The sequence below is a fragment of the Calliphora vicina genome, chromosome 3 (assembly GCF_958450345.1).
Source record: "Calliphora vicina chromosome 3, idCalVici1.1, whole genome shotgun sequence".
Taxonomy (NCBI): domain Eukaryota; kingdom Metazoa; phylum Arthropoda; class Insecta; order Diptera; family Calliphoridae; genus Calliphora; species Calliphora vicina.
In genome coordinates, this window is record NC_088782.1 from 19024804 (window position 1) to 19049859 (window position 25056).

Here is a 25056-nt window from a genome sequence, read left to right on the forward strand (position 1 = left end):
TAGTGATCACAGATCGACCTCCTTTTCTCGATTAAACGCTTATTTACAAAGATATTAAAGATTTTATATATTTGAGTTTTTTCATATGAAAAATTAATTTTTTCTTAGAAATATGAGTGATCACATATCAAGCTCCTTTTTTCGATTAAACGCTTATTTACAAAGATATTAAGGATTTTAGATTTTTGGGTTTTTTCATATGAAAAATCGATTTGTGGTTAGAAATTTTAGTGATCACAGATCGACCTCCTTTTCTCGATTAAACGCTTATTTACAAAGATATTAAAGATTTTATATATTTGAGTTTTTTCATATGAAAAATTAATTTTTTCTTAGAAATATGAGTGATCACAGATCAACCTCCTTTTTTCGATTAAACGCTTGTTTACAAAGATATTAAGGATTTTAGATTTTGGATTTTTTCATATGAAAAATCGATTTTTGGTTAGAAATTTTAGTGATCACAGATCAACCTCCTTTTCTCGATTAAACTCTTATTTACAAAGATATTAAGGATTTTAGATTTTTGAGTTTTTTCATATGAAAAATCGAGTTTTGGTTAGAAATATGAGTGATCACAGATCGAGCTTCTTTTTTCGATTAAACGCTTATTTACAAAGATATTAAGGATTTTAGATTTTTGAGGTTTTTCATATGAAAATTCGAGTTTTGGTTAGAAATATGAGTGATCACAGATCAACCTCCTTTTCTCGATTAAACGCTTATTTACAAAGATATTAAGGATTTTAGATTTTTGAGTTTTTTCATATGAAAAATCGATTTTTGGTTAGAAATTTTAGTGATCACAGATCGATCTTCTTTTTTCGATTAAACGCTTATTTACAAAGATATTAAGGATTTTTGAGTTTTTTCATATGAAAAATTCATTTTTGCTTAGAAATATGAGTGATCACAGATCGAGCTACTTTTTTCGATTAAACGCTTATTTACAAAGATATTAAGGATTTTAGATTTTGGAGTTTTTTCATATGAAAAATCGATTTTTGGTTAGAAATTTTAGTGATCACAGATCGACCTCCTTTTCTCGATTAAACGCTTATTTACAAAGATATTAAAGATTTTATATATTTGAGTTTTTTCATATGAAAAATTAATTTTTTCTTAGAAATATGAGTGATCACATATCAAGCTCCTTTTTTCGATTAAACGCTTATTTACAAAGATATTAAGGATTTTAGATTTTTGGGTTTTTTCATATGAAAAATCGATTTGTGGTTAGAAATTTTAGTGATCACAGATCGACCTCCTTTTCTCGATTAAACGCTTATTTACAAAGATATTAAAGATTTTATATATTTGAGTTTTTTCATATGAAAAATTAATTTTTTCTTAGAAATATGAGTGATCACAGATCAACCTCCTTTTTTCGATTAAACGCTTGTTTACAAAGATATTAAGGATTTTAGATTTTGGATTTTTTCATATGAAAAATCGATTTTTGGTTAGAAATTTTAGTGATCACAGATCAACCTCCTTTTCTCGATTAAACGCTTATTTACAAAGATATTAAGGATTTTAGATTTTTGAGTTTTTTCATATGAAAAATCGAGTTTTGGTTAGAAATATGAGTGATCACAGATCGAGCTTCTTTTTTCGATTAAACGCTTATTTACAAAGATATTAAGGATTTTAGATTTTTGAGGTTTTTCATATGAAAATTCGAGTTTTGGTTAGAAATATGAGTGATCACAGATCAACCTCCTTTTCTCGATTAAACGCTTATTTACAAAGATATTAAGGATTTTAGATTTTTGAGTTTTTTCATATGAAAAATCGATTTTTGGTTAGAAATTTTAGTGATCACAGATCGATCTTCTTTTTTCGATTAAACGCTTATTTACAAAGATATTAAGGATTTTTGAGTTTTTTCATATGAAAAATTCATTTTTGCTTAGAAATATGAGTGATCACAGATCGAGCTACTTTTTTCGATTAAACGCTTATTTACAAAGATATTAAGGATTTTAGATTTTGGAGTTTTTTCATATGAAAAATCGATTTTTGGTTAGAAATTTTAGTGATCACAGATCGAGCTCCTTTTCTCAATTAAACGCTTATTTACAAAGATATTAAGGATTTTAGATTTTGGAGTTTTTCATGTGAAAAATCGGTTTTTGGTTAGAAATATGAGTGATCACATATCGACCTCCTTTTTTTCTATTAAACGCTTATTTATAAAGTTATTAAGGATTTCAGATTTTTGAGTTTTTCATGTGAAAAATCGATTTTTGGTTAGAAATATGAGTGATCACAGATCAACCTCCTTTTCTCGATTAAACGCTTATTTACAAAGATATTAAGGATTTTACATTTTTCATATGAAAAATTAATTTTTTCTTAGAAATATGAGTGATCACAGATCGATCTTCTTTTTTCGATTAAACGCTTGTTTACAAAGATATTAAGGATTTTAGATTTTTGAGTTTTTTCATATGAAAATTCGAGTTTTGGTTAGAAATATGAGTGATCACAGATCGACCTCCTTTTCTCGATTAAACGCTTATTTACAAAGATATTAAGGATTTTAGATTTTGGAGTTTTTTCATATGAAAAATCGATTTTTAGTTAGAAATTTTAGTGATCACAGATCGACCTCCTTTTCTCGATTAAACGATTATTTACAAAGATATTAAGGATTTTAGATTTTTGAGTTTTGAGTTTTTTCACATGAAAAATCTATTTTTGGTTAGAAATTTTAATGATCACAGATCAACCTCCATTTCTCGATTAAACGATTATTTACAAAGATATTAAGGATTTAGATTTTGGAGTTTTTTCATATGAAAAATTAATTTTTGCTTAGAAATATGAGTGATCACAGATCGAACTCCTTTTCTCAATTAAACGCTTATTTACAAAGGATTTTAGATTTTTGAGTTTTTTCATATGAAAAATTAATTTTTGCTTAGAAATATGAGTGAGCACAGATCGATCTTCTTTTTTCGATTAAACGCTTATTTACAAAGATATTAAGGATTTTAGATTTTGGAGTTTTTTCATATGAAAAATCGATTTTTGGTTAGAAATTTTAGTGATCACAGATCAACCTCCTTTTCTCGATTAAACGCTTATTTACGATATTAAGGATTTTAGATTTTGGAGTTTTTTCATGTGAAAAATCGATTTTTGGTTAGAAATATGAGTGATCACAGATCGAGCTCCTTTTTTCGATTAAACGCTTATTTACAAAGATATTAAGGATTTTAGATTTTTGAGTTTTTTCAAATGAAAAATCGATTTTTGGTTAGAAATTTTAGTGATCACAGATCAACCTCCTTTTTTCGATTAAACGCTTATTTACAAAGATATTAAGGAATTTAGATTTTTGAGTTTTTTCATATGAAAAATCCATTTTTGCTTAGAAATGTGAGTGATCACAGATCGAGCTCCTTTTTTCGATTAAACGCTTATTTACAAAGATATTAAGGATTTTAGATTTTGGAGTTTTTTCATATGAAAAATCGAGTTTTGGTTAGAAATATGAGTGATCACAGATCAACTGACCTTCTTTTCTTGATTAAACTCTTATTTACAGAGTAATTAACGATTTAAGAGTGATTAGCATCAAGCTTCTCAGATATTGGTACTATATCTTGTTACTATTCTAAAATTTCTTAAGTTTTTATAATGTAAATCGAACGAGCTTTGACTATAACAATTTGATCTTACTACTCAATAATTGAAATCTCTATTAAAAAAAATAAATGTTTCATAGTTTCATGTGCATTTTTTATTTATTACAAATGTGATTGTTAGTTATCAAATATATTCAAAATTTATGTACAAAATGTAAACTAATTATGTAACTATTCTTAAATATTTACAATAGTTCTTAAATACTTATTGATATATGTATGTATAAACTACAATACTTTTACAGGTAGCAGGCGTGGGCTCACATCAAAATATTTCAAATATCTTTGAAATGAGGTTTTGCACTAGAGATACTAATTTCAGATAGAGGAGAAATCTCTAGTTAGGAGATCCAAACCTGCTAACTTAATGCATACTTAAACGTAATATTTATATACATACAATGTATTTATTTGCTAATGAAATGGAGACTTATTAAATATTTTTTTCTTACATTAAGTTCTTTTTTGTCTTAAAACTACAACTTAATTGAAAAAAAATCACAGTCCTTGTTAGTTTGTATTAAAATTACAAAATTTCTAATTCTATGTACAATATATTCTTCATTCGGCCATATCAAAACAGATCCATAGAGGACATATTCTCGTGTAATATCATTTGATGGACATCATTGAATACCTTTCGTATGCAACTGGTATCGGTGGCCACGGTAAAATGATAATAACACTCTCGTTTCGAGTTATGCATGTGATTACGTGAAGGCCGTTTCACCGGCTCCTGTGTAATGTCAATAAGTTTTTGTTTAATAAACTTTTTCGTCCAATCACACTCATCGAAATAACTCTCCGCCTGGGGACTATTGCGGAATTCTTGAAATTCGGGAAAATAATCAACAATATGTTTGCCCGCTCTTATTTTACGCTCCATTATGTCCTGTTTGTTGAGGAACACAATGAGGCCGGCTGAGGCCAAGAAGCGATTTTGCCAAACTCCTCGAAAGAGATTTAAAGCCTCTTGCAAACGATTCTGTGTAGGATCTTCTCTTAGGTTTTGATCGAAATCACTGCAGGAGATTAGAAATAGTACAGCCTGTATACCCTCGAATACTTGTATCCATTTGTTGCGTTGATCACGCTGACCGCCCACATCGTACATGTGAAAGATTTGCTCACCGCCACCCATGTTTTTGGGAATTTCCACACGGAAGGATATATTGTGGATACCAGTGGTTATTTTGCGACTGTGTAAAATGTCCTCGGTGGAAGGTATATAGTGAAAGTCTGAGATGCGATCAAAGTTATCCAAAAAACTGTAAGGAAAGTTAAAAACCAATATAAATTAATATTTTGTGGAATTTAAAGAGAAAGAGAGTGAGTGCAAAACAATTGACAAGGTTGCATTTATAAGAGCTAGAAATGCAACCCTGAAATGTGTCTGTACTATTTGTAGTGCAAGAACCAGATACTTACTATTTAGTACTGTCGGATAAGGGAAATTCATTCGAGCGTTCAAAACATGTGCGTATACCCACATCATTCCACAATGTCATGACATGATCACAATATTCCTGCAAATATAAAAAATATATTTTATAATTAATATTGTTTTAAACATTCTAAATGAAATATATAAGTATATAATCAACTACAATGAGTTAAATAATAAACGTATTTTCCCCAAACAAATAGTAAATAAAACAACAACGAATCTTTCTGCTATGAACGTACGACAGTGTCGCATTATAATCTTATCACTTGTCATATACCATAACGCCAATATCGTTGACGATTTATTTAAGTTATATATCAAAATGAGTCAATTGTGATTCTATTATTATTAATGTTGGCTTGTAATTCCTATAATTTTTAGTGGGTTTTTTATCTTGTAGGTGGTAGTGGTTTGAAAAAAAGATTTATTAAAAAATTATATTTTCAGTAGGTTTTTTTTTTCAATTTTGCTATACGATTTGCCCATTACATGTTATAAATAAGGAAATTTATGAGAGATATTATAAAAAAATTGTATTGATTGAAATCTATTTTATGGTGGTGGGAATTTCTATGTTTTCTGGATTAAGCAATTCTTTATATAAGGTCACATTTGATTTACTTTGATAAATAGGTTTTCCAAAAGCGGCTTAACAATTTTTGTGTTTTAATACAAAGATACTCTTATGGATGATCAGGTAGCTTTTTTTTCTGATCAGGATTCCTTACGTTTCAAATGTTACGTAAGTCAAATGTTACCTGAACTAGAACCAAAACTAAAACCTGAACTAGAACTGAACTGGAACCTGAACTAGAACCTGAACTAATAAAGCCTGAACTGGAACTTGAACCTGAACTAGAACCTGAACTCGAACTAGAACCTGAACTGGAACCTGAACCTGAACCTGAACTAGAACCTGAACTATAACATGAACTAGAACCTGAACTAGAATCTGAACTAGAACCAAAACTAAAACCTGAACTAGAACCTAAACTAAAACCTAAACTAGAACCTGAACTAAAGCCTGAACTGGAACTTGAACCTGAACTAGATCCTGAACTATAACCAGAACTAGAACTGTGCTAGAACCAAAGCTAAAACTTGAACCTAATCTAGAACCTGAACTCGAACTAGAAGCTGAACTAGAACCTGAACTAAAGCCTGAACTGGAACCTGAACTAGAACTAGATCCTGAACTAGAACCTGTACTACAACATGAACTAGAACCTGAACTAGAACTAGAACCAAAACTAAAACCTGAACTAGAACCTAAACTAAAACCTGAACTAGGACCTGAACTAGAACCTGAACTAAAACCTGATCTAGAACCAGAACTAGAACCAAAACTAAAACCTAAACTAGTACCTGAACTAGAACCTGAACTAGAACCAAAACTAAAACCTGAACTAGAACCTATACTAAAACCTAAACTAGAACCTAAACTAGAACCTGAACTAGTACAAATATCATTTTTGGCTAAAAGTTTATCAATAAGCTAAATAAGTCTCTGTAACTATTATTGGGTAATATCTGAGAAGTATCAATCCTGGGAGAGTTGTATGAACTAAATAGTGTCCATTGAATTCCATGTTGTTCCATATTTTGAAGATTATTTTTGGACAGAATTGGATAGACTTGACATAAATTAAATGTGGTTCCAACATGTCATTGTGTAACATGACACAGATCTGGTCCGGTCATATGGTTACTTTGCTCATGCGATTTAACTCTATTGGATTTATTTTTAAGACATTAAGACAAGCCAGCAAGGTTAGAGAAACTCAAGAACAATATAGAACGTGAAATTTCAAACAGTCCGGTATTATGTGCGGAGTTATTTATGGAGGTTTTTCATAACGTCCAATATCCATGTTCAAGAGCAATGAGTCATAAAATCCATTAGTAACGATGTCTTGAGATAACTTAAATATGCTAACATGGAGTTCGACATTCACCAGAGTTTAGAACACCTGAGTTTGGAAGAAGAACTATTTTGCAGGACAAACAAGTCTACAATGTTACCACCACTCGGTGATACTGACTCTCTAATTTGGATTTTACTCTATGGCTCTTTAAAGCTTTTAGTGCTGCCTGGCTGTTAATGTATATATTCACCTATCCTCCTCCAATTCCGAGGATTTTAAGACCGTCTGAATCAGCATTCGTCATTAATCTGCAAGATCTATGTATTCATGAATAAACCCTTCTTAAGGCATCTCGGAACTAAGCCAAACATCCCTATCCTGAATTTTGGGCATATATTTTCATCTCAGATATCCGCTCCAACTATGATCCATTAATAAATACTGCCCGACCCTTCAAGCAGTGTCTCGGAACCAACTCAAACACACCTATCCTAGATCTTTACAGATAATGAATGTCTTACCAAAGACTTTTTCCGTAATCTGAATGGAAATGTTAAAGAGTTTTGAGGACCATAATATAGAAAGAAAGTACAAAATTGAGTACTTTACCCTTAAATATGTCTAGCGATTAGTTAATCACTAAATAAACAACGATTAAAAAATTGCACTTAAAATAATAACATCCCAGTAGATATTTAGAACATAACATGATAAACAACAATATACATATGTAGTTCATTAAACCTTAAAGACCACTTGAAACAAATAGAGGTCACTCTAGTTTCACTGATTTAATCATTTTAAGCTGTTTCATCAGACGAATGTCAAACATGATGTTAAAGCGGTAAAAAACATCAGTTTTATTTATTTTTATCTTTACACATAGCAAGTACATTTAAATTATTATATACAATATAAAAGTATTATTTTCATTATCTAATTAAAAATAATGTAGGTATATATTTATCATATTGTCTTGGACATCTAGCTAATCGCAAAAGCTTATGACAGGTGTACAAATGATAAACTAGTTTGGTATACTTTATAATTATCCCTTTAAATGAAAGGGGTCTCGATTTGTGGGCCGGTTGGCTTATAGGAATTTTAATTTAATATTTTTAAGTAGCTTATTTTTTTTATTAGATCTTTATAATGGAATTTAAAGTGTTTGAAATTAAGATTTTCTAAAATTGATTATTATAAATGACGCAAATGAGGCAGGCAAGTGTCAATTTTTCTGTGGTTTTAATTTAATACTTTAAATACAATGTTTACTTTTTAATTTTGTTTAAACACAAGTTTTTCTGGTGTTTGTTGATATTATTCTTTTTGTGTGTGTTAATTTTTTGTGTATTTTGTGTTTAATAAGCAAAACATAATAAAGAAAGAAACACTTGTGGATAAAAAAGAAAACAGTGTTATTTGTATCATTGGGCTACTGTCAAAGATACATACTATAAAACCAATTTAAAGGTGGTTGATTTTTCTTTTAAAAAGCATTAAAATCATTTATATTTAGTTAATAAAGATTGTTTTAGAATTTATTTAAAATTATTTTTAATAAAAAGTTATGCTTAGTTTATGGAAAGTTTTGATATTTTGGCTTTGTACACATATAATAATAAATATTTATTTTAATTCTATTTATATTCATTATTTTAATATTATTTTTAATTTGTTTTATACCTAATTTAAATAAACAAAATACCAGCTGTCAAAATAACTAATTGGCGTTTTAAAGTAAGCATTAAATGGGCAGCACTAGTTTAAGCCACCATTTTGATTTAATCTTGCAGTTTATTCAAGAGTGAGAGAGAGAGAGTGCTCACGTTTATACATATGTATAACGGTATTGTCTTTACTAAGTTAGTGCATACACAAACCCTACATGTTTATGCAGTTTTGGCACAGTAAGGAAAACGCAACCAACCCATTATTTATAATTTTAATACGTTTTGCAAATAAATTAAGTACAAAACAATTCTAAACGGAAAAATTAAATAAAATAAATATTAATAAAAAATTAAAAACAATAGAGAGCAAAGAGAAACCCATTGAAAACAAAAATATACTACAACTAACATTTGCTTAACACATGAACTAATTGAAAATACGCAGATAGATACTTCAACAAAATTAATAGAGTAGAATTGTTTAAACAAAAAATTTCCATACTACTTGTTTTATTTCATTACATTTTATTTGTTTTTTGTAATATTTACTATTTTAGAATACAACTTACCTCATTCATATATTCGGGCGCCGTTTCGCCCATTGTTAAAATATAGGACGCACTGTGTTTGCTGGCACAGCTTTGATACTCCAGACCCAATATTGTCATATATTGGACTAGTTGGTATATAGATTCATGGATATTCTGATAGATTTCGGGAATTTTATCGCGGCGTTCACTAAAAGTTTGAAAAATTTACAAAACAAATTAGTACTTTAAGAAAAAATTAAAGTAAATTTAATTTACTTTTAAAAACTACTTAAATACTTACTCATCTGAAAAGCCATTGATGTGTAAAATACGCATTTGTTTAATTATTGTAGTTTTGCCCGATTCGGCGGTGCCAAGTAGTAAAATTTTGACCGCTTCACGAAAATTTTTATGAATTTCACTGCATTTACGTTCTACTTCTTTGGAAGAGGCCTTCAGATCGTCTGGATGAGTTTTAGAGTGCCTCAAACACCGTAGCATTCTAAAATATTAAGAAAAATTTATAGATTTATATAATAACATTTCAAAAAACATATTAAAGAACCTTAAAATTATGTTAAATTATATAAATCTTTAAAATTCTAAAATAATTGAAAAAAGTCATTATTAATCAATTTATAACAGTGGCGGCTTGGTTATCTGATTACAACAGTGAAAAAAACGTACATATTATAATTATATTATTATCCATGTCCTCTTTTTGCCGAACACTGCTTTAGACTGTCAAGTATGACTAGATTTCAAATCGAATTTATTTATAAAAAGTGGTGTCGATGGGTTCAGCTTATAAGATTTTTGAATATCAAACAAAATTTATCCGAAAACTTTGACAATAATCACTATTTAATAAAATAAATTTTGCTTAAAAATTAGAGAAAATATATATTTTCAAGGGAAATATTTATTATTTTTTATTTTGTTATAGTTTTACACTAATTATTGGAGTACCCCTTTAAATGTTCATATGTTTACTTATACTATTTGCTCTTTTTATTAAGCCACTTAAGCCATTTATGATTAGACCTTTATAACTCGTGCCTATTATGAAATTCCAAAGATATTTTAAGTCTTCGAAATCTAACAATTTCACAGATTCTAATCATAGCTGTGAACATTTTTCGTTATATTTATTTAACACAGCAGAATTTAATTTATTCAAATAAATAATTATTTATTTTATGCTCCTCAGAAGCTTACTCAAAAATATAATTTAATAATAGAAACAAACAAACCATAAAAATATTTTAGCTAAAAATAACCTTGTAATAATAATAAAATTGCAAAAATTTGATTTCATGTGTTTTATTATTTCAAATATGTATTATTAAATTCCTTATTTGCTGAATTGGTAATTATTAGTAATTATAAATAGATATTGCTGTCGGTATGTAAACATTTTTTTTTTAGAAAATTCTAAGAAGTTATATCTCAATATTTTATCATTTTATCACATAGACTTTTTCTAATTATATTCTGTTCGAATAACTATCATAAAAAAAATATTATCTTTGGTAAAAAATATATGTTTAAGGTACTTTTTTGCCGATTTTTTTTATGTCTATTATCTAAGAAAAGGTGTTTTTTTTCAAAAATATTTATATGTGAGAAAACATATTATTAAATAATAGTTTATTTTTAAAGTTTGTGCGTTAGAAATTTTTAAGAATTTGATAAAATTTGTTAATTCTATTTATTTAATAAATAGAAAGACAAGTTCTTCTCTTCAATGTAGTTACTACTATTTTAAGCAACTGTAAGCATGCAAGTAGTAAATTCAACAACCTTGTCTTTTGTTTTGTTTACATTAAATAACGGTATTTCTCAATATGGCTGCCTGTAAAGTGTGTATTTTTGACTGTGTCTTTATAAAAACTATGTATATCAAATGTTTTTAGCATTAATTTAATTAAATAAATATTTATAATACAAAATAAAATATATTTTTAAACTCACAAATTTATTAAAATTTAAATAGTTCCATATGCTTTCATTGCGTGTCAGAAATTAAACGTTTACAACAAAAAGTTAAAAGTTTAATGACCTCCATTTTGTTCTCATATTTCTTACTTATTGTTTGTTGTTGTCAATATTTTTTGTAAATTGTTAATTGATCATCATTTATTTATTTTTTTCGTTCTTAAATGCGTGTTTCTGCGTAGGTGTTAGTATAAAGTATAAAGTGCAAAATGTAAATAAAAGTATTTTGGTGAAAACAATTAAAATAAAGAAACATATTTTTCAAAGGAAAATAATTAAATTAACTGTATTATTTTGATGTTGAAAAGTTAAAATAATAAACAAGCACATACATACATATGTATGAACATATAAACAAAATGTGGCCTGTTTTTTACATTTTTGAATTAAAATAAGTGTTTTAAGTAAGCCATTTGCCAAAAATAATATAAAATAAAAAAATAGGTATAAAAATTGTTTTCTTTAAATGCTAAAATTGTAAACAATTAATGTTTATAGCTTCATATTAACAACACTTTAAGATCCAATCAGTGAACCACTACGCACCGTAAAGTAATCAATTATTTGCATCTAATTTATGGTGCTGATTTGGCACCTGAGATTACTGATTTGGCACCTGTTATGTGATATTTAAATTCATATGTAGTGCCAAATTTATGTTTATTTAGAACATGACAAAATGAGACGAATAGTGCCAAAATTAATTTTCAGAAAATAAACAGGATTTGGATACATTTATTACATGAAGTTGCGTCGGTTTTGTTTGCGTCGCATGGCTTCGAAGTTGCGTCGTTAGTGCTTCGATTTGCATCGTTTGTGTTTCAGTTTGCGACGCATGGCTTCGAAGTTGCGTCGTTAGTGCTTTGATTTGCTTCGTTAATATGGTATTTTTTTTATTGAAAGTTCATACAAAATCCTTATTAAAAGTGCTTTAAATTTAATAAAAAAATTGCATAATACTGTAATTAAATATTATTCGAGGTTTAGTTTAAGGAAAATTAATGCATTAAAAGTAAAAATTCCTATTACACATGTCAAAAAAGTTTTAATGGCGTTCCTTTCGTGTTTGTTGCATTTGTTTATGTCTGCGCATTCGTTGTTTCTTCTTGTTGTTGTTACAAATGCCAATCAAGTTTAATGGCGTTCCTTTCGTGCTTGTTGCATTTGTATTTTTGTACACGCATTCGTTGGTTCTTGTTGTTGTTGCAAATGTCGGTCAAGTGTTTTGTCGTACAATTGCCGATTAGTTAATCGTATTGTTTGTTTATTTTCTATGTTCGATGTTTGTTGTTCTAGTGAGAATGTGAGGGAGGGGGTATAGTGAAAAATGTAAATAAACCAGAAGTGTTGCTAATAAATCGGTGAAAATCAAATATTTGAAAGGAAAATATGTAGAAGAATTATATTTTTGTTTTTTTATGTAAATTTTGTATAAATAACAAATTAAGTTGGTTACTTCTAGTAAATAAATAAGAGTAAATAAATAAGTCTAGCGTATTGTATAAAATAAATATATAAACAATAAATATGGTATATTTATGCAAATAATAGTAAATAAGTGCTAATCAATAGTGTTTTTTAAAATGTCATGAACTATATTTTCATTGTTTAATAAATTAAATATGATTTGAAATGAAAAACATATTAAAAAATAAGGTAAGTCTTTATTTAAATATTATTAAAAAATATGTTTTTATAAAAATATTTGTATAATAAATTTAATAAAATGTAAATATTTTTTAAAATGTTCAATATGTACTTTATTCATAAAGATTAGCTAACGATCAAAGTTTGAAATTATAAACTGAATTCCCATTAATATATTGTTTAGGTAAATTTCAATATTTTTCCCTTAATTTGTGACCACTACTGTGAGTATAGCCTATAAACCAACACTCAATGTTTAATGATAATAACGTATTTTGTATATGCTGCTTTGCATTATAGTTTAAAATCATTTGAAATAAAATTGCTATCTTGTTTGTTGATGGTGGTGGTCAAGTGTGATTGTTATTATCTATAAAATAAATATATTTTATTCACGTTTACAAACCAATTTAAAGTGTTACGTTTTTCGTGCATTATATGCTCTGATATCTTAACAATCAAAATCTGAATAGATAATTTTTTAAAATGTTATAAATTTCCGGTTTTAACAACTGACTAGAATGGAAATTTTTATTTAACTCAACAAAGAAATAATTTAGAAAATCTTAAATTTTTGTTGAACTTTTTTCACCAATTTTTATCTTAAAATATAAAGTCCAACTAGGTAGGAGGCATAACTGTTTGCCTGTTACACTTGGTTTATAGGTTGATTGGTCAATGGGCATAATCTAGGAATGTTCAATATCTAAATAGCAACATAAATAACTTATTGTTCAGATAAGAAAATCATATATACAATATAAAAACAATTTCAATGAATATTTTAGATTAATTGATGAATGAATTTCTTTCTTATTTTTGTAATTAGTAATTTCTTATTCACATTAAAAAAGTTTCTTAAAGAAAAAAACATTAATTTACTTAAATTATAAATCAACGTACGTCCGTCTTAACGGGCGCCTCAGTTGGAATATATAATCGACTTGATTTCTTATCAAAGCAGTGGCATCGGTAAAATTATTGTTGTTATTATCGTGTTAATACTTGATAAACTAATCAACGAAAATTAAACATTTTTTTCTATACAAAATTATAAAAAACAATACAAATAAACATAACATACAAGTCATGGGACTCGAGCCTGCTAATAAAATTGCAAACTGAAAATGCTTATCAAAATATTTACCAAAATTTTGCAGAAAATTTTGTAACTTTTACCTGACCTACACTTTTGAGCTAACTGCAAATGCATGTCATTTATGAGTCATATTAAAAATTATAATTTCAATTTTAAAACAATATTATTGTAGTATGATGAACTTAATATATCATTTGTTATCTTTAGGTTTGGACTTAGTCATTGTTGTTAGTAATTAGTTTTTAATTTTATATTAATTATTTATATGACAAAGTATACATATGTCCATTAGAACATAATTTCTATCTATTAATGAGTGACTTTTTATAAGTTTTTATCATGTCAGAAAAATTTTTAATTAGTTGGTCACTTATAGGCTGTCCGGTTTTAGTTGGAATTTTTGCAAAAATACTAATAATATTTATTATGTTTTCGACTATTTTATGACAGTTTTAATAAATTATTTAACATTTTAATATATGGTTTAATTTTTATTAGTAATTTGAAGGCATGTTAAATATGTATTGGTATGTATATATAGAATGTTATACATATATTAAAATATCGTGTGTTTTGAAAGAGTTTAAACATGTGAGTTAAATAAAATCGTTATATCGATGGTCCTCACTGTCAATTAAACTTCAACTGGAGTATGTCCAATTTTTACTCACTCTAACTCAGAGAGTTCTTGACCGATCTTGTTGAAAAATTGTGTCTAAGCTACTATCCAATAGGACTAATCTTGGTGCAAATTCTGAAGACATCGGTTTTAAAAGTTGTGTCACTTGAAATGAAAACCCCAGGTGATATACCGTTGTCTTGTCTAGTCTTTATGTATCAATGTCGTCTTAAATACCATCTATTTATTTTGGGCAAATTTGAGTCGAAAGAATGCAGATTTTTCGAGTGTAAGTGCTCTATTTTTGATTTGTGCAGAACGAAGTGGCTCTGTAGGGCTTTAATGACACCGGTGAAAGTTTTTGATTTATCAGCAAATAGAAAAAGGACTTCATAAGAAACCTGGGTATGTTGTAATAAAGGGTTGCACAAAATATCATATTGGAGGCGAAACATGGAGCCTCTCTAATAATAATATGAAACCATAGACATTTGGATGTCTTTGAAATCAGTAATTAACCACAAACACCACGATACTTCCCAACGGGTCACACCAACAGTCCAACAATAGTTATTCGCCCAAGAAGCGGCAGCCATCCAGTTCAGCTGAAACTAGTTGTTTTTTGAGGTGTTTAAACTTTAAATTGATGTCTATGCATGTGAAATCGTAACGAAACTGCAGTCGACAGTATGGGTCCAACTCAAATCAAACAAAATGTATTCGACTAAGAAACGCTTGTCTCTTCGTGCCATTAGAGCAAAGCAGAACTGTCAATTTGAAATAACTAACTAGCAAATTGTTATGAAATCAATTTGATTTTAACGATTTTAACATGGATGTGGAAACCCATCCAACAGCTTTTGTATACATTGTCATAAGTAAAAACTTGGCGGCACAATACTGCCAATATTAACTGTCAAAGCTGCTAACACGAACATTAAGGCTGCCGAAAGCTGTGGAACCTTCTAGTTTTGTCCGTAGGATAATTCATGTAGTTTCTAGAATGTGTGAATACAAATAGGTACAGCAAGTCGTAGTCAGTTGAGTTTATCATTAGAGTAAACATTAACTGCAATGCCAAACACGAGGCATTCTGCACTAATGCTAGCTCTTGAATACGCCTCCAACAAAGTTTGAGTTCTAAGAACATACAAATCTTTGGATATTTGGAGCAAAAATTATTTGGCAATCAACTTTAATACTTTTTATATCCACCAGTTAAATATGTAATTATGGCTTACACATGTTTTTAGGTTTAAATTTATTCTGCCCAGCAGATTTAATTTATTAAGATGTATATTTTTTCTAACAACAGTTATTTGCTATATTATTTATGTAGGATCAGGATAGAATACAGTGTTTGACAGTAGATTTGTTAATAGGTTGGGTTTAAGACAAATGGACACAGGACGGAACAGGCACACGAGTATAAAAGACGAACATTTTGGGACAGTAATCATTCAGTTGTGGAGATCAGTCACTGAGTGAAAGTTACTCAGAGTGAAAAGTGTTTTGAATGAATTTGAATTGGAAGAAGTGTTTTATTTAGAGAGAGAGAAAGTTTTTATGACAAGGAACGCCATCAAGAGGAAATAATTAAGCCAAAAAGAGAAGTAGAGTTCTACATTTGAAAGTTAAGTCAGAGAGATATGGAAAGAAAGTTAGTTCTCTACATTTATAATAATATTGTGGACCTTCTTTCCAAATTGTTCAATTTAAAATATTGGAATTTCCTAAATGTGCGTTAATGAATGGAGATCACGACTTTTATTAAGATTGTCTAGCTGCATGTATCCTCTCCTTTGCAAGATAGAATTAAAGATCTTTTAATAGGGAAAATTTTCAAAGTGTAAAAATAAATATTTCAAAGATTCAAATACAATCAATCTGAATCATATAATAAGGGTACATATAAATAATTATCAGCCATTGCAAAGTCGAATTAAAAATTTTAGCCAAATATTTAGCTAGGGGGTAAATATTACAGTTTAAAATTATCTTCTAAATACACCTTACAAATCTTTATGATTATTTTTACAATGTTCTTTATTATTGCTATTATTAAACAACAATAGAAAATACTATAAATAAGTAGTTGTTATAAATAACTTTAAGTTTTATTTTGTAAATTTTGTTTTGTTTTATTACATCAATAGCATGCCAAAAATATGTATTAGATAAAACAAAAATTATAAATAAGTAGACAGACAGACATACATACACGTACAAAGTACACACCTCAATCAATTTTTAACAAATGTATGCTAAAATAATCATGTAAGTCATAAATTAATTACGAAGAACTTGTGCCAACAATGAAAATAATTGAAAATAGATGAATGTTTATAACTTGGTAACACCTAATAATGAACTTGGTAACACAGATCGTATGTATATACTCACATACAAATTGTACAATATTACGATTTTCTTTGTTTCATTAAATTCTGGTATTAAATGTGGGCCATATATCAAACAAAATACATGTAGAAAAATATTACAGATAAGCATAGAGGTAGTATAAGTAAGTAATCCAAGTAATTATCGGCCTTGTGCAAAACTTTGTAATTTATTTACAAACATTTCAAATAACAGGAAATCTGTTTTGAAATGAGATATGTTGAAAGGTATTTTCCTTGTTAAGAAATTATATTATTTATTTAGACTCAATATTATAGCGCCTTTTTTTAATAAATTCTATCAAAAAGTGTTGCATATTTGTCTTAATAGTGACTACTGGTAACTGTTATATTATGAAAATTTGACACTAGTAACTGTTATATTTTTAAAATTAAAACACCAATAATTCATATAAATTTAATTTTATTTATCATAAATATTATTAAAAATGTTTACTCACTTTAATTTCATTTTGGACAGTATTTTTAAGCAAGTTTATTTCAAACGATCCACAAATTTAAAATGTCTTTGTTTAAATTAAAAGTTTTTTTCTTTTCTTCTTTTTAATTATGATTGATAGTTTAATTGTCTTGAAAATATTAGAGGATTTTCCGTATTATTATTATTTAGTTTTTGTAAAATACACTTTAAAAACACTTAAATTGTTTATTTAACTTGGGTACTCAAATAATGGTACTTTTTTTTCAAACGGAAGTTGTACTCTTTTTAATCCTTTACTCACAGCTACTTTTTAAAGCATGCAAGCATTTGTTTATTTATTTATTATTTTTCTACTTTTTTTTCAATAAAAAGCTTTTTTTTAATGTTTATAATTATTTTCTTTATCTGATGATTAATTTTTGTGTCTGTCTTTATGTTTATTATTTTCTTTTTAAATACATTTATTTTTCTTTTCCAAAGTTCTGTTTTTCTTTTAAAGAACAAATTTATTTATCACTTCTTGTATTTATCTACGTTTTTCTTCCGTACGTCTTGTTACTATTTGATATGATCCGCAACTGAAACGTTTTATCGGTTCAACGTTTACTTATAAATGAATGTGGTTGGCGAAAAATGAATATAAAAGACTTTCAGTCGACCCGATCAATTATATTAATATAACAGAATAGTCATAACGAATGTGGCAAAAACAAAAACAATTTCATTTTAACAACAATTTCTGATAAGATTAAGAACACATTCGGCCAGGCAGGCAATTTTTGTTTTTTGTTAACTTGATTCGGTTTTTCGCACTGTGAGAGGAGAGAACTTAGTAGACTATAATTTGTTGGTGTGAATTTGTTTCATTATTTTTTGTGGGCTTTATCGTTTTATCACATTATATCAGGGTTGGAAGATATGAAATTCTGGTGTTTATGGGAATTTATTTGATTTACTACTTGCATGGAACCTTTTCTTATCCTTCACCACCAAAACTGGGTTTATAACTAAAAAATGCGGGATTCACAACAGATGGGGTATCTTCTGAATGCGGTTTTTGATTTTAATAACTTATGTATATGTCATTTTGAAGGGTACATATATGTCATTTATTCTCCTAATTGAACATTATAGTGCAAGGCGAATTTATACAAGGTGGAGTCAGTCAATCAGCTGATTACTCTTTTTTCGCTTGTTTGGTTCTAACACCTGTCAAAGCTTGTTTTTATACTTCAATATCTACATATTCTAAGCTAATTAACAAAATATTTATATTTTTCCTAAATCTCTATTCAATTATCTACACTATATTTAGTTTTAATACTTATTTGTTTAATTTTTAATTTCTGTTTTTTTGATATTTGTTAAGACCATTTGTTGTTTTTGTAGAACTACCACCACCTTGTATAAATTCGCCTTGTTATAGTGTAAACAATGTCGAAGGGAAGTTTTGCTTTACTTCTTTAATTTTAAAAAAATTGCCGCTGAAGCACATCGATTGCTCACCAAAGCTTATGGTGAATGTGTTCCATCGTTTTCAACGTGCGGGAGATGGTTTGTGCGGTTCAGAATGCGTGATGTTGACAGGGAAGACAAAGATCGCCTAGGTCAGCCAAAAAAGGTTGAAGACCAAGAATTGGAGACAATACTCCATGAAGATTGTTGTCAGACTCAACAAGGACTTGCAAAATAATTGGCAGCTACTCAAGCAGCAATTTCAAAACATTTGCGAGCATCAGGATTCATCCAAAAGCAGGGAAATTGGGAACCATGAGAATTGAAGCTGAGAGACCTTGAAAAATAATTTAGCAAGTTCGAAATGCGATCTATTACGATAACCCGAAGCGTAAGAGATCGTATGTCAAGCCCGGCCAACCAGCAGAATCCACACCAAAGCCAAATATCCATGGCGCTAAGGTAATGCTCTGTATTTGGTGCGACCAAAAGAGTCCTAACTATTTTGAGCTGCTGAAATCTGGCCAGACCATGAAAGGTAACCTGTAACGTACTCAACTGATTCGTTTGAAGCGGGCATTGGTCGAAAAATGCCCAGACCGTAATACTCCATTGTGATAACTTTCGGCCACTTGTTGCAATACCTGTTAAAAACTATTTAGAAAGAAGTGGTTGGGAGGTATTGACTCACCTTATACCTTGCCCCGCCCGACTACTATTTGTTTTGATCGATGCAGAACGCTCTCTCTGGGATACGCTTCACTTCAGAACAGAGCATGCGAAGTTGGCTTGATTCGTTCTTTGTCTCCAAAGATGAACAGTTCTTTTGCCGCGGAATTCATATGTTGCCAGAAAGATGCAAAAAGGTCATTGCTAACAGTGGCCAATATTTGTACAAATGTTTCAAAATAAAAGCTAAACATTTGTAAAAAGCTCCGCATTTATAAAGTGGCAACTAGGTTTTGAGAAAGACAACAATTTTCCAAAATTACTTCACTTGCTGATTTGAGCCTATCAGTTAGGTTCTGTTCAACAATTAATCAGAATTAAAAAATGTTCTTCTAATTTTAAAATAAATGTAATTTAAATACCTCATGTTTTAAATATCATACTTATACGCAACCAACATATCAAACAATCCTCTTCATTATGCTCTATTTGAAAGTATTGAAGAACTATTCTCTTTTAATACTTAAGTACACAATTGTTTACTTTTTCACACGGGCCTCGGAAGTGTTTGATGCCAAAATCCGCATTTAAAAACTTTTAAAGAGACATTTATTGCAAACAAAATTTTGAAAACGTGACAGGTTTTATTAGCAAACACTATTATCTATTTCATGTTCGTACTGTAAATAAACAAACAGCAGATATAAAATTCTAAATATGTACAATGTACATTGTACATACATATGTATAAATACTTATCTGCACTAATACAAAATTTTGGGGAAGTCTACGAGTTGCTTCAACGACGTGGGAGTGTTTAAAGTAGAGTAAAGAATTAATAAATCAGTAAATTTTTTGTCAAATTGGTCTCGAAAGTTCCATAATCGGGAAATATTAAAGGAAAAACATGATTCGTATAGAGTAATATTTATCTATAAATGTATTTAATAATTTTATTCCCTACAGCATCCTGAATGAGAATGGTATTCTTTGGGCGCTGCTAATATATATTGACCGCGATATTTATATTTAAATAAAGCATGCAGTATTGATGGACAGTTCTGTCTTTATTTAGTTTTCATATTAACTATTGAATATATTTAATACTTCACAATTTTAAATCTAAGCTTTACAATAATCGATTTTAAATACGTTGTTTCAAAAATATTTTCATAGGGGAATTCCCTTTTGCAGAAACTACGCATGACAAATTAAAATTAATTTAATGTTCAAAGAACTTACTGACAGTCTCAATTACATTTTCTATACGTTTATAATTAGTGATTTAAAAAGTGATCAAAACAATCATTCATTTATTAAAAACTAATTGACATAAGTCGTTTAGATTTCTTTTTATAACCAACTGAAACATGATAAATTTATATGCATAAAGATTCTTCATATCGTTTGTAACACACCAAAACTTTTTAATAGATTAAATATTGAAAACTGTAGTATATAACCGACTAAATTTAAACAATTTCTTTGAAGGCATCGTTCGATTACTCCATGTGACTATAGAAAACATCTCAAGAAAAAGTCTAGCTGGATCAAAACACAGGATCTTGCTAGTCAATTAACGTCATCTACGAAAGCGATAACCATACCCTTATATAGTACAGACAAATACCAGTATAACGCACGATATGTTGTCAGGCCCATTCGTTAAATCGAAAAATTCGTTATATCGAGATTTATTTTTTGAATAAATTTTAAGCGATGTGACATTACTATCGTCCAAATTTTTTAGTTTTTATTAATTGTTTTTCGGGAGGTTGACTTTGGGGAATTACCAATGATTAATAAAGACTTCGTTGAGAGGTATTTTGGTTCTAAAAATAATTCTACCACTAAAACATTTGATATTTTAATAAATATCTATTATTTTAATGAATTTACAACAAAACTTTGTTATGAAACGAGTGGCATTTCTTTGCCTTTCCAAGAGGGATATATTTAATCTCTTTGTTCCACATTTTTATAGATAGTGGACTCGATATATATGTCTGTATGTTGAAATCAACTTTCCGTAGCCCCCAAATAGCTTACATATATGATTCATACATGAATATATCAGCTACAGACCCGGTTCGCTATTAAAATCGAGAAAATCGGTCCACAAATGGCTGAGATATAAGGATAAAACCACCTCGATTTTTTTTTAACAATTTTAGATCTAGACAATATGAATATCTAATGATAGATATTGCAAAAGCGTATATAACGCCATAGTAAGTCGAACCTACAATGGGTCAAAATCGGGAAAAATATTTTTTAATCCAAGTTTTTTCATCAACAATTTTTTTTTGCATAAAGTTTCACCAACAAATTTTTTTTTAAAAAATAAAAAATTTTGAATTTTTATCTTAAAGTATAAGCTGGTGAAGGGTATATAAGATTTGGCATAGCCGAATATAGCACATTCAATTGTGTATATTTATAACATTCGTTATATTGAGTACATTTTTTAAACTTTCCTTATATGAGGCAGATAATGCTAAAAATTTGGTTGTACGTTATATCGGATTTTCGTTTCAGTGAGAGAGACATCGGGCTTTTTTTTGTAAATGCAAAATGTCCATCATGGTGTTGTCTGTGTTGCGAAGAAGGTGGGTCGGCGACATAACTGGTCATGTCACCGACCCAAAATTTTCAACAATCTGAACCTCGTGTGACGTCGTCTCAAAAATGTGGCTCGTTGTTAATGCTGATTTTTCGGCCAAAATTGGGGTCATCTTTATATTAACGAACACTCATTTTGATAATAAAGTTGGATAATTTAGAACTGCTTCTCAATCGTGTGGATTTCCAGGATGATTGGTATCAGTAACTGATTAATAAACAAACGATTTGGCAGACGCCACCAAAACAACATGAACGTTATAGGCTGTTAACATCAACCCGTCCTTTTTAGAAAATCTCTTATTAATAATGTCTGTCAAACCGTAAAAACAAGTAAGAGAGCTATATTCGGATGTGCGGAATCTTATATACCCTTCTCCAAATTATACTTCAAATTACAAATTTTAAATATTTTTAGGTAAACAAAATTTTTTTTTCCAAAGTTGTTTTTTTTAATTTTTTTGTTTTTAAAATTTTTTTTTTTGGTGAAAACAAAATCGGGCTAAAAATATTTTTCCCGATTTTGACCCATTGTAGGTCCAACTTACTATAGCCTTATATACATCGTTACAAAGGTCTTTGAAATATCTATCATTAGATATTCATATTGTCTATATTAATGACTTAGAGCCAGTTTTTGACTTCGTATTTAAATATGAATTATATTTAAGTTCTATTTAAATGCGAAAATGAGTTTCTCAGTGCTTTTTTAAATGATACTTAAATGGCCGACGTTGGTCATTTAAATTCTATTTAAGTTTCATAAACTACCATATGTTTTTGACAGCTGACTTTTGTTGTTTGGTTTTTTTTCACTCTATTGTAGTAAAAAAAAAAACAAACAACAGCGTCTTGCTAAAAAAAGCGTCTTGCTAAAAAAAGCGTCTTGCAAAAACTACAATTCCGATGCGGGGCAATTGAAGCTTCTTTTGTGCATTTTCCTACCAATAATTTTATTGTTTAATAAACTTTTATTTCTTATTGGGCAAAATGTATCAATTTTTGTTTTGGTTGAACAGCTGTTTTAAGCAAAACTATCGATAAATTTTTGATATTTAGTAGTGCTACCATACTTTTATCTTATTTAAATAAGACAAATTATGTAGCACTGAAAAACTCAAACTGTATTTAAATACAACTTAATTTTAAGTTAAAATTAACTAAATACGTATTTAAATAACAAGTCAAAAACTGGGCATTAGTAAACTAGATATAGGTCAAAAAACGAGGTTGTCCTGATTTTTCCTCATATCTCTACCATTTGTGGACCGATTTTGCTGATTTTAAATAGGAAACTTCTCGAAAACATGTCTGACAGAATTATTGAAGATTTGGATCCCGAAGATATCTGGGGTCTTCAGAAAATTGATTTCAACAAACAGACAGAAGGATCCTGAATATATATACTTTATAGGGTCGGAAAACTATATTGTGGAAATTACAAACGGAATGATAAACTTATATATACCCCTCTCACGAAGGTGAAGAGTATAATTAAGCAGATTGTTGTTGAAGAAAAGTTTAAGTATATGAGATTTTTGACATCAACAGATATCGACAGAACTTATATTTTATTAAAGACATGAGCGCTTGAGAATGAGAAAATTTTCTGTGTGAAAAAATCGTGTTATTAAATAATTGGCCGATAAAGAAAACATTTTTAAGGAGAAAGATTTATATTTTCTACCGTCTTGCAGTAAAGCTGGAGGTCCACACCACGCGTTTTCGCGTCAAAGCGTTGCGTGCATTTCATACCTTCTTCGCATTCTACGCTTCAAGTTACATGCGATGCTTTTTAAGCGTCAATTTTTTGTTTTATTATTAAAAAAAACTTCGCGTTTTCTGCAGCTTTTATTTATTTTTTCACCATTAAACTTGTTTTAATTTATTAAAATTGAAAAATACACATTAAAAAAAGAATATAAATTGTCAAAATCAGCTGACATGTTCGTGCGCCGCTTGTGACGCTTATAAAAGTAGAAAGTAGATCTACTTTAAGCATTCTACGCGTCATGGCATTCTACGCTTTTGTACTTGTAACTTGCAGCGTACAAATATATTGATTGTACTTTTTTGACAGCCGCGTAGAATGCGAGAAAGCGTAAAACGCGTGGTGTGGACCTCCAGCTTAAGAGATGAGACAAGAATCCATTATATACAATCAAACAGTCAGCCTCAAGATCAGTTAATAGTTTGACGACCATTGAAAGAAGTATATTAATTATTTGGGAGCCTATACTAAATTATAAAAATTGCTAACTAACCAAATAACTGTTTATCATTGTTTCACCAGACAGTAATCGATCAATGGTTTACTCATCCCCATAAGATTCGTCACAGCCGAATAAAATACTTCTCATTTTCTTGTTATCATTCTAAGCTCTCCGATTAATTAAATAATTAATAATGAATATTTATATCGAATAGACAGACACATGCACATTTACTCGTACATACATATGTATAAAGAAATGCTAAAGCTCCACCAGCGTATGTGGGATCAAGTGAAATTATTTGTACGTTTAAATTGGACTTAAAAAAATATGTATAAACTTGAAAGTACGAGACAACAAATTCTTATCTTACCAATAATAAGACTCGTTCAATGAACACATGCATTTCACACTTTCAAACTGTTATAATTAATAAATACTTATAAAAATACAGCAAATACATTTATAAAATTTATAAATTCAATTGATAAACTGTTATACGGCTACAAACAATTTCATACTTTGATAATTGATTTTTTGTCTCTCTCCAACAAATACAAAATAATTGTATTGATAAATACACGAGTATTTTTATTGTTTTTGTTTTTCATAAGAATTTTTACAATTGGTAGGATTTAAGATACAAATCGTTTTTAAGTATTTATACAAGTAGAAAATGCATTTTTGAAATTTTGTATGTAATTGTTTTAAAATATAGTACA

At 28.8% G+C, this 25056-nt stretch overlaps 1 protein-coding gene across 1 annotated transcript; it reads right to left on the reverse strand.

The window, feature by feature from the left end:
• Positions 1–3728: 3728 nt before the first annotated feature.
• On the reverse strand, positions 3729–17708 carry Galphaf (G protein alpha subunit f). The gene is made up of 5 exons (XM_065504748.1): positions 17395–17708; positions 9473–9673; positions 9211–9379; positions 5085–5182; positions 3729–4924 (listed from the first exon to the last, which is right to left on the reverse strand). The coding sequence occupies exons 1-5, from the start codon at positions 17403–17405 to the stop codon at positions 4231–4233; spliced, it is 1173 nt and encodes a 390-aa protein (XP_065360820.1). The 5' UTR covers positions 17406–17708; the 3' UTR covers positions 3729–4230.
• Between the last annotated feature and the right edge of the window lie 7348 nt (positions 17709–25056).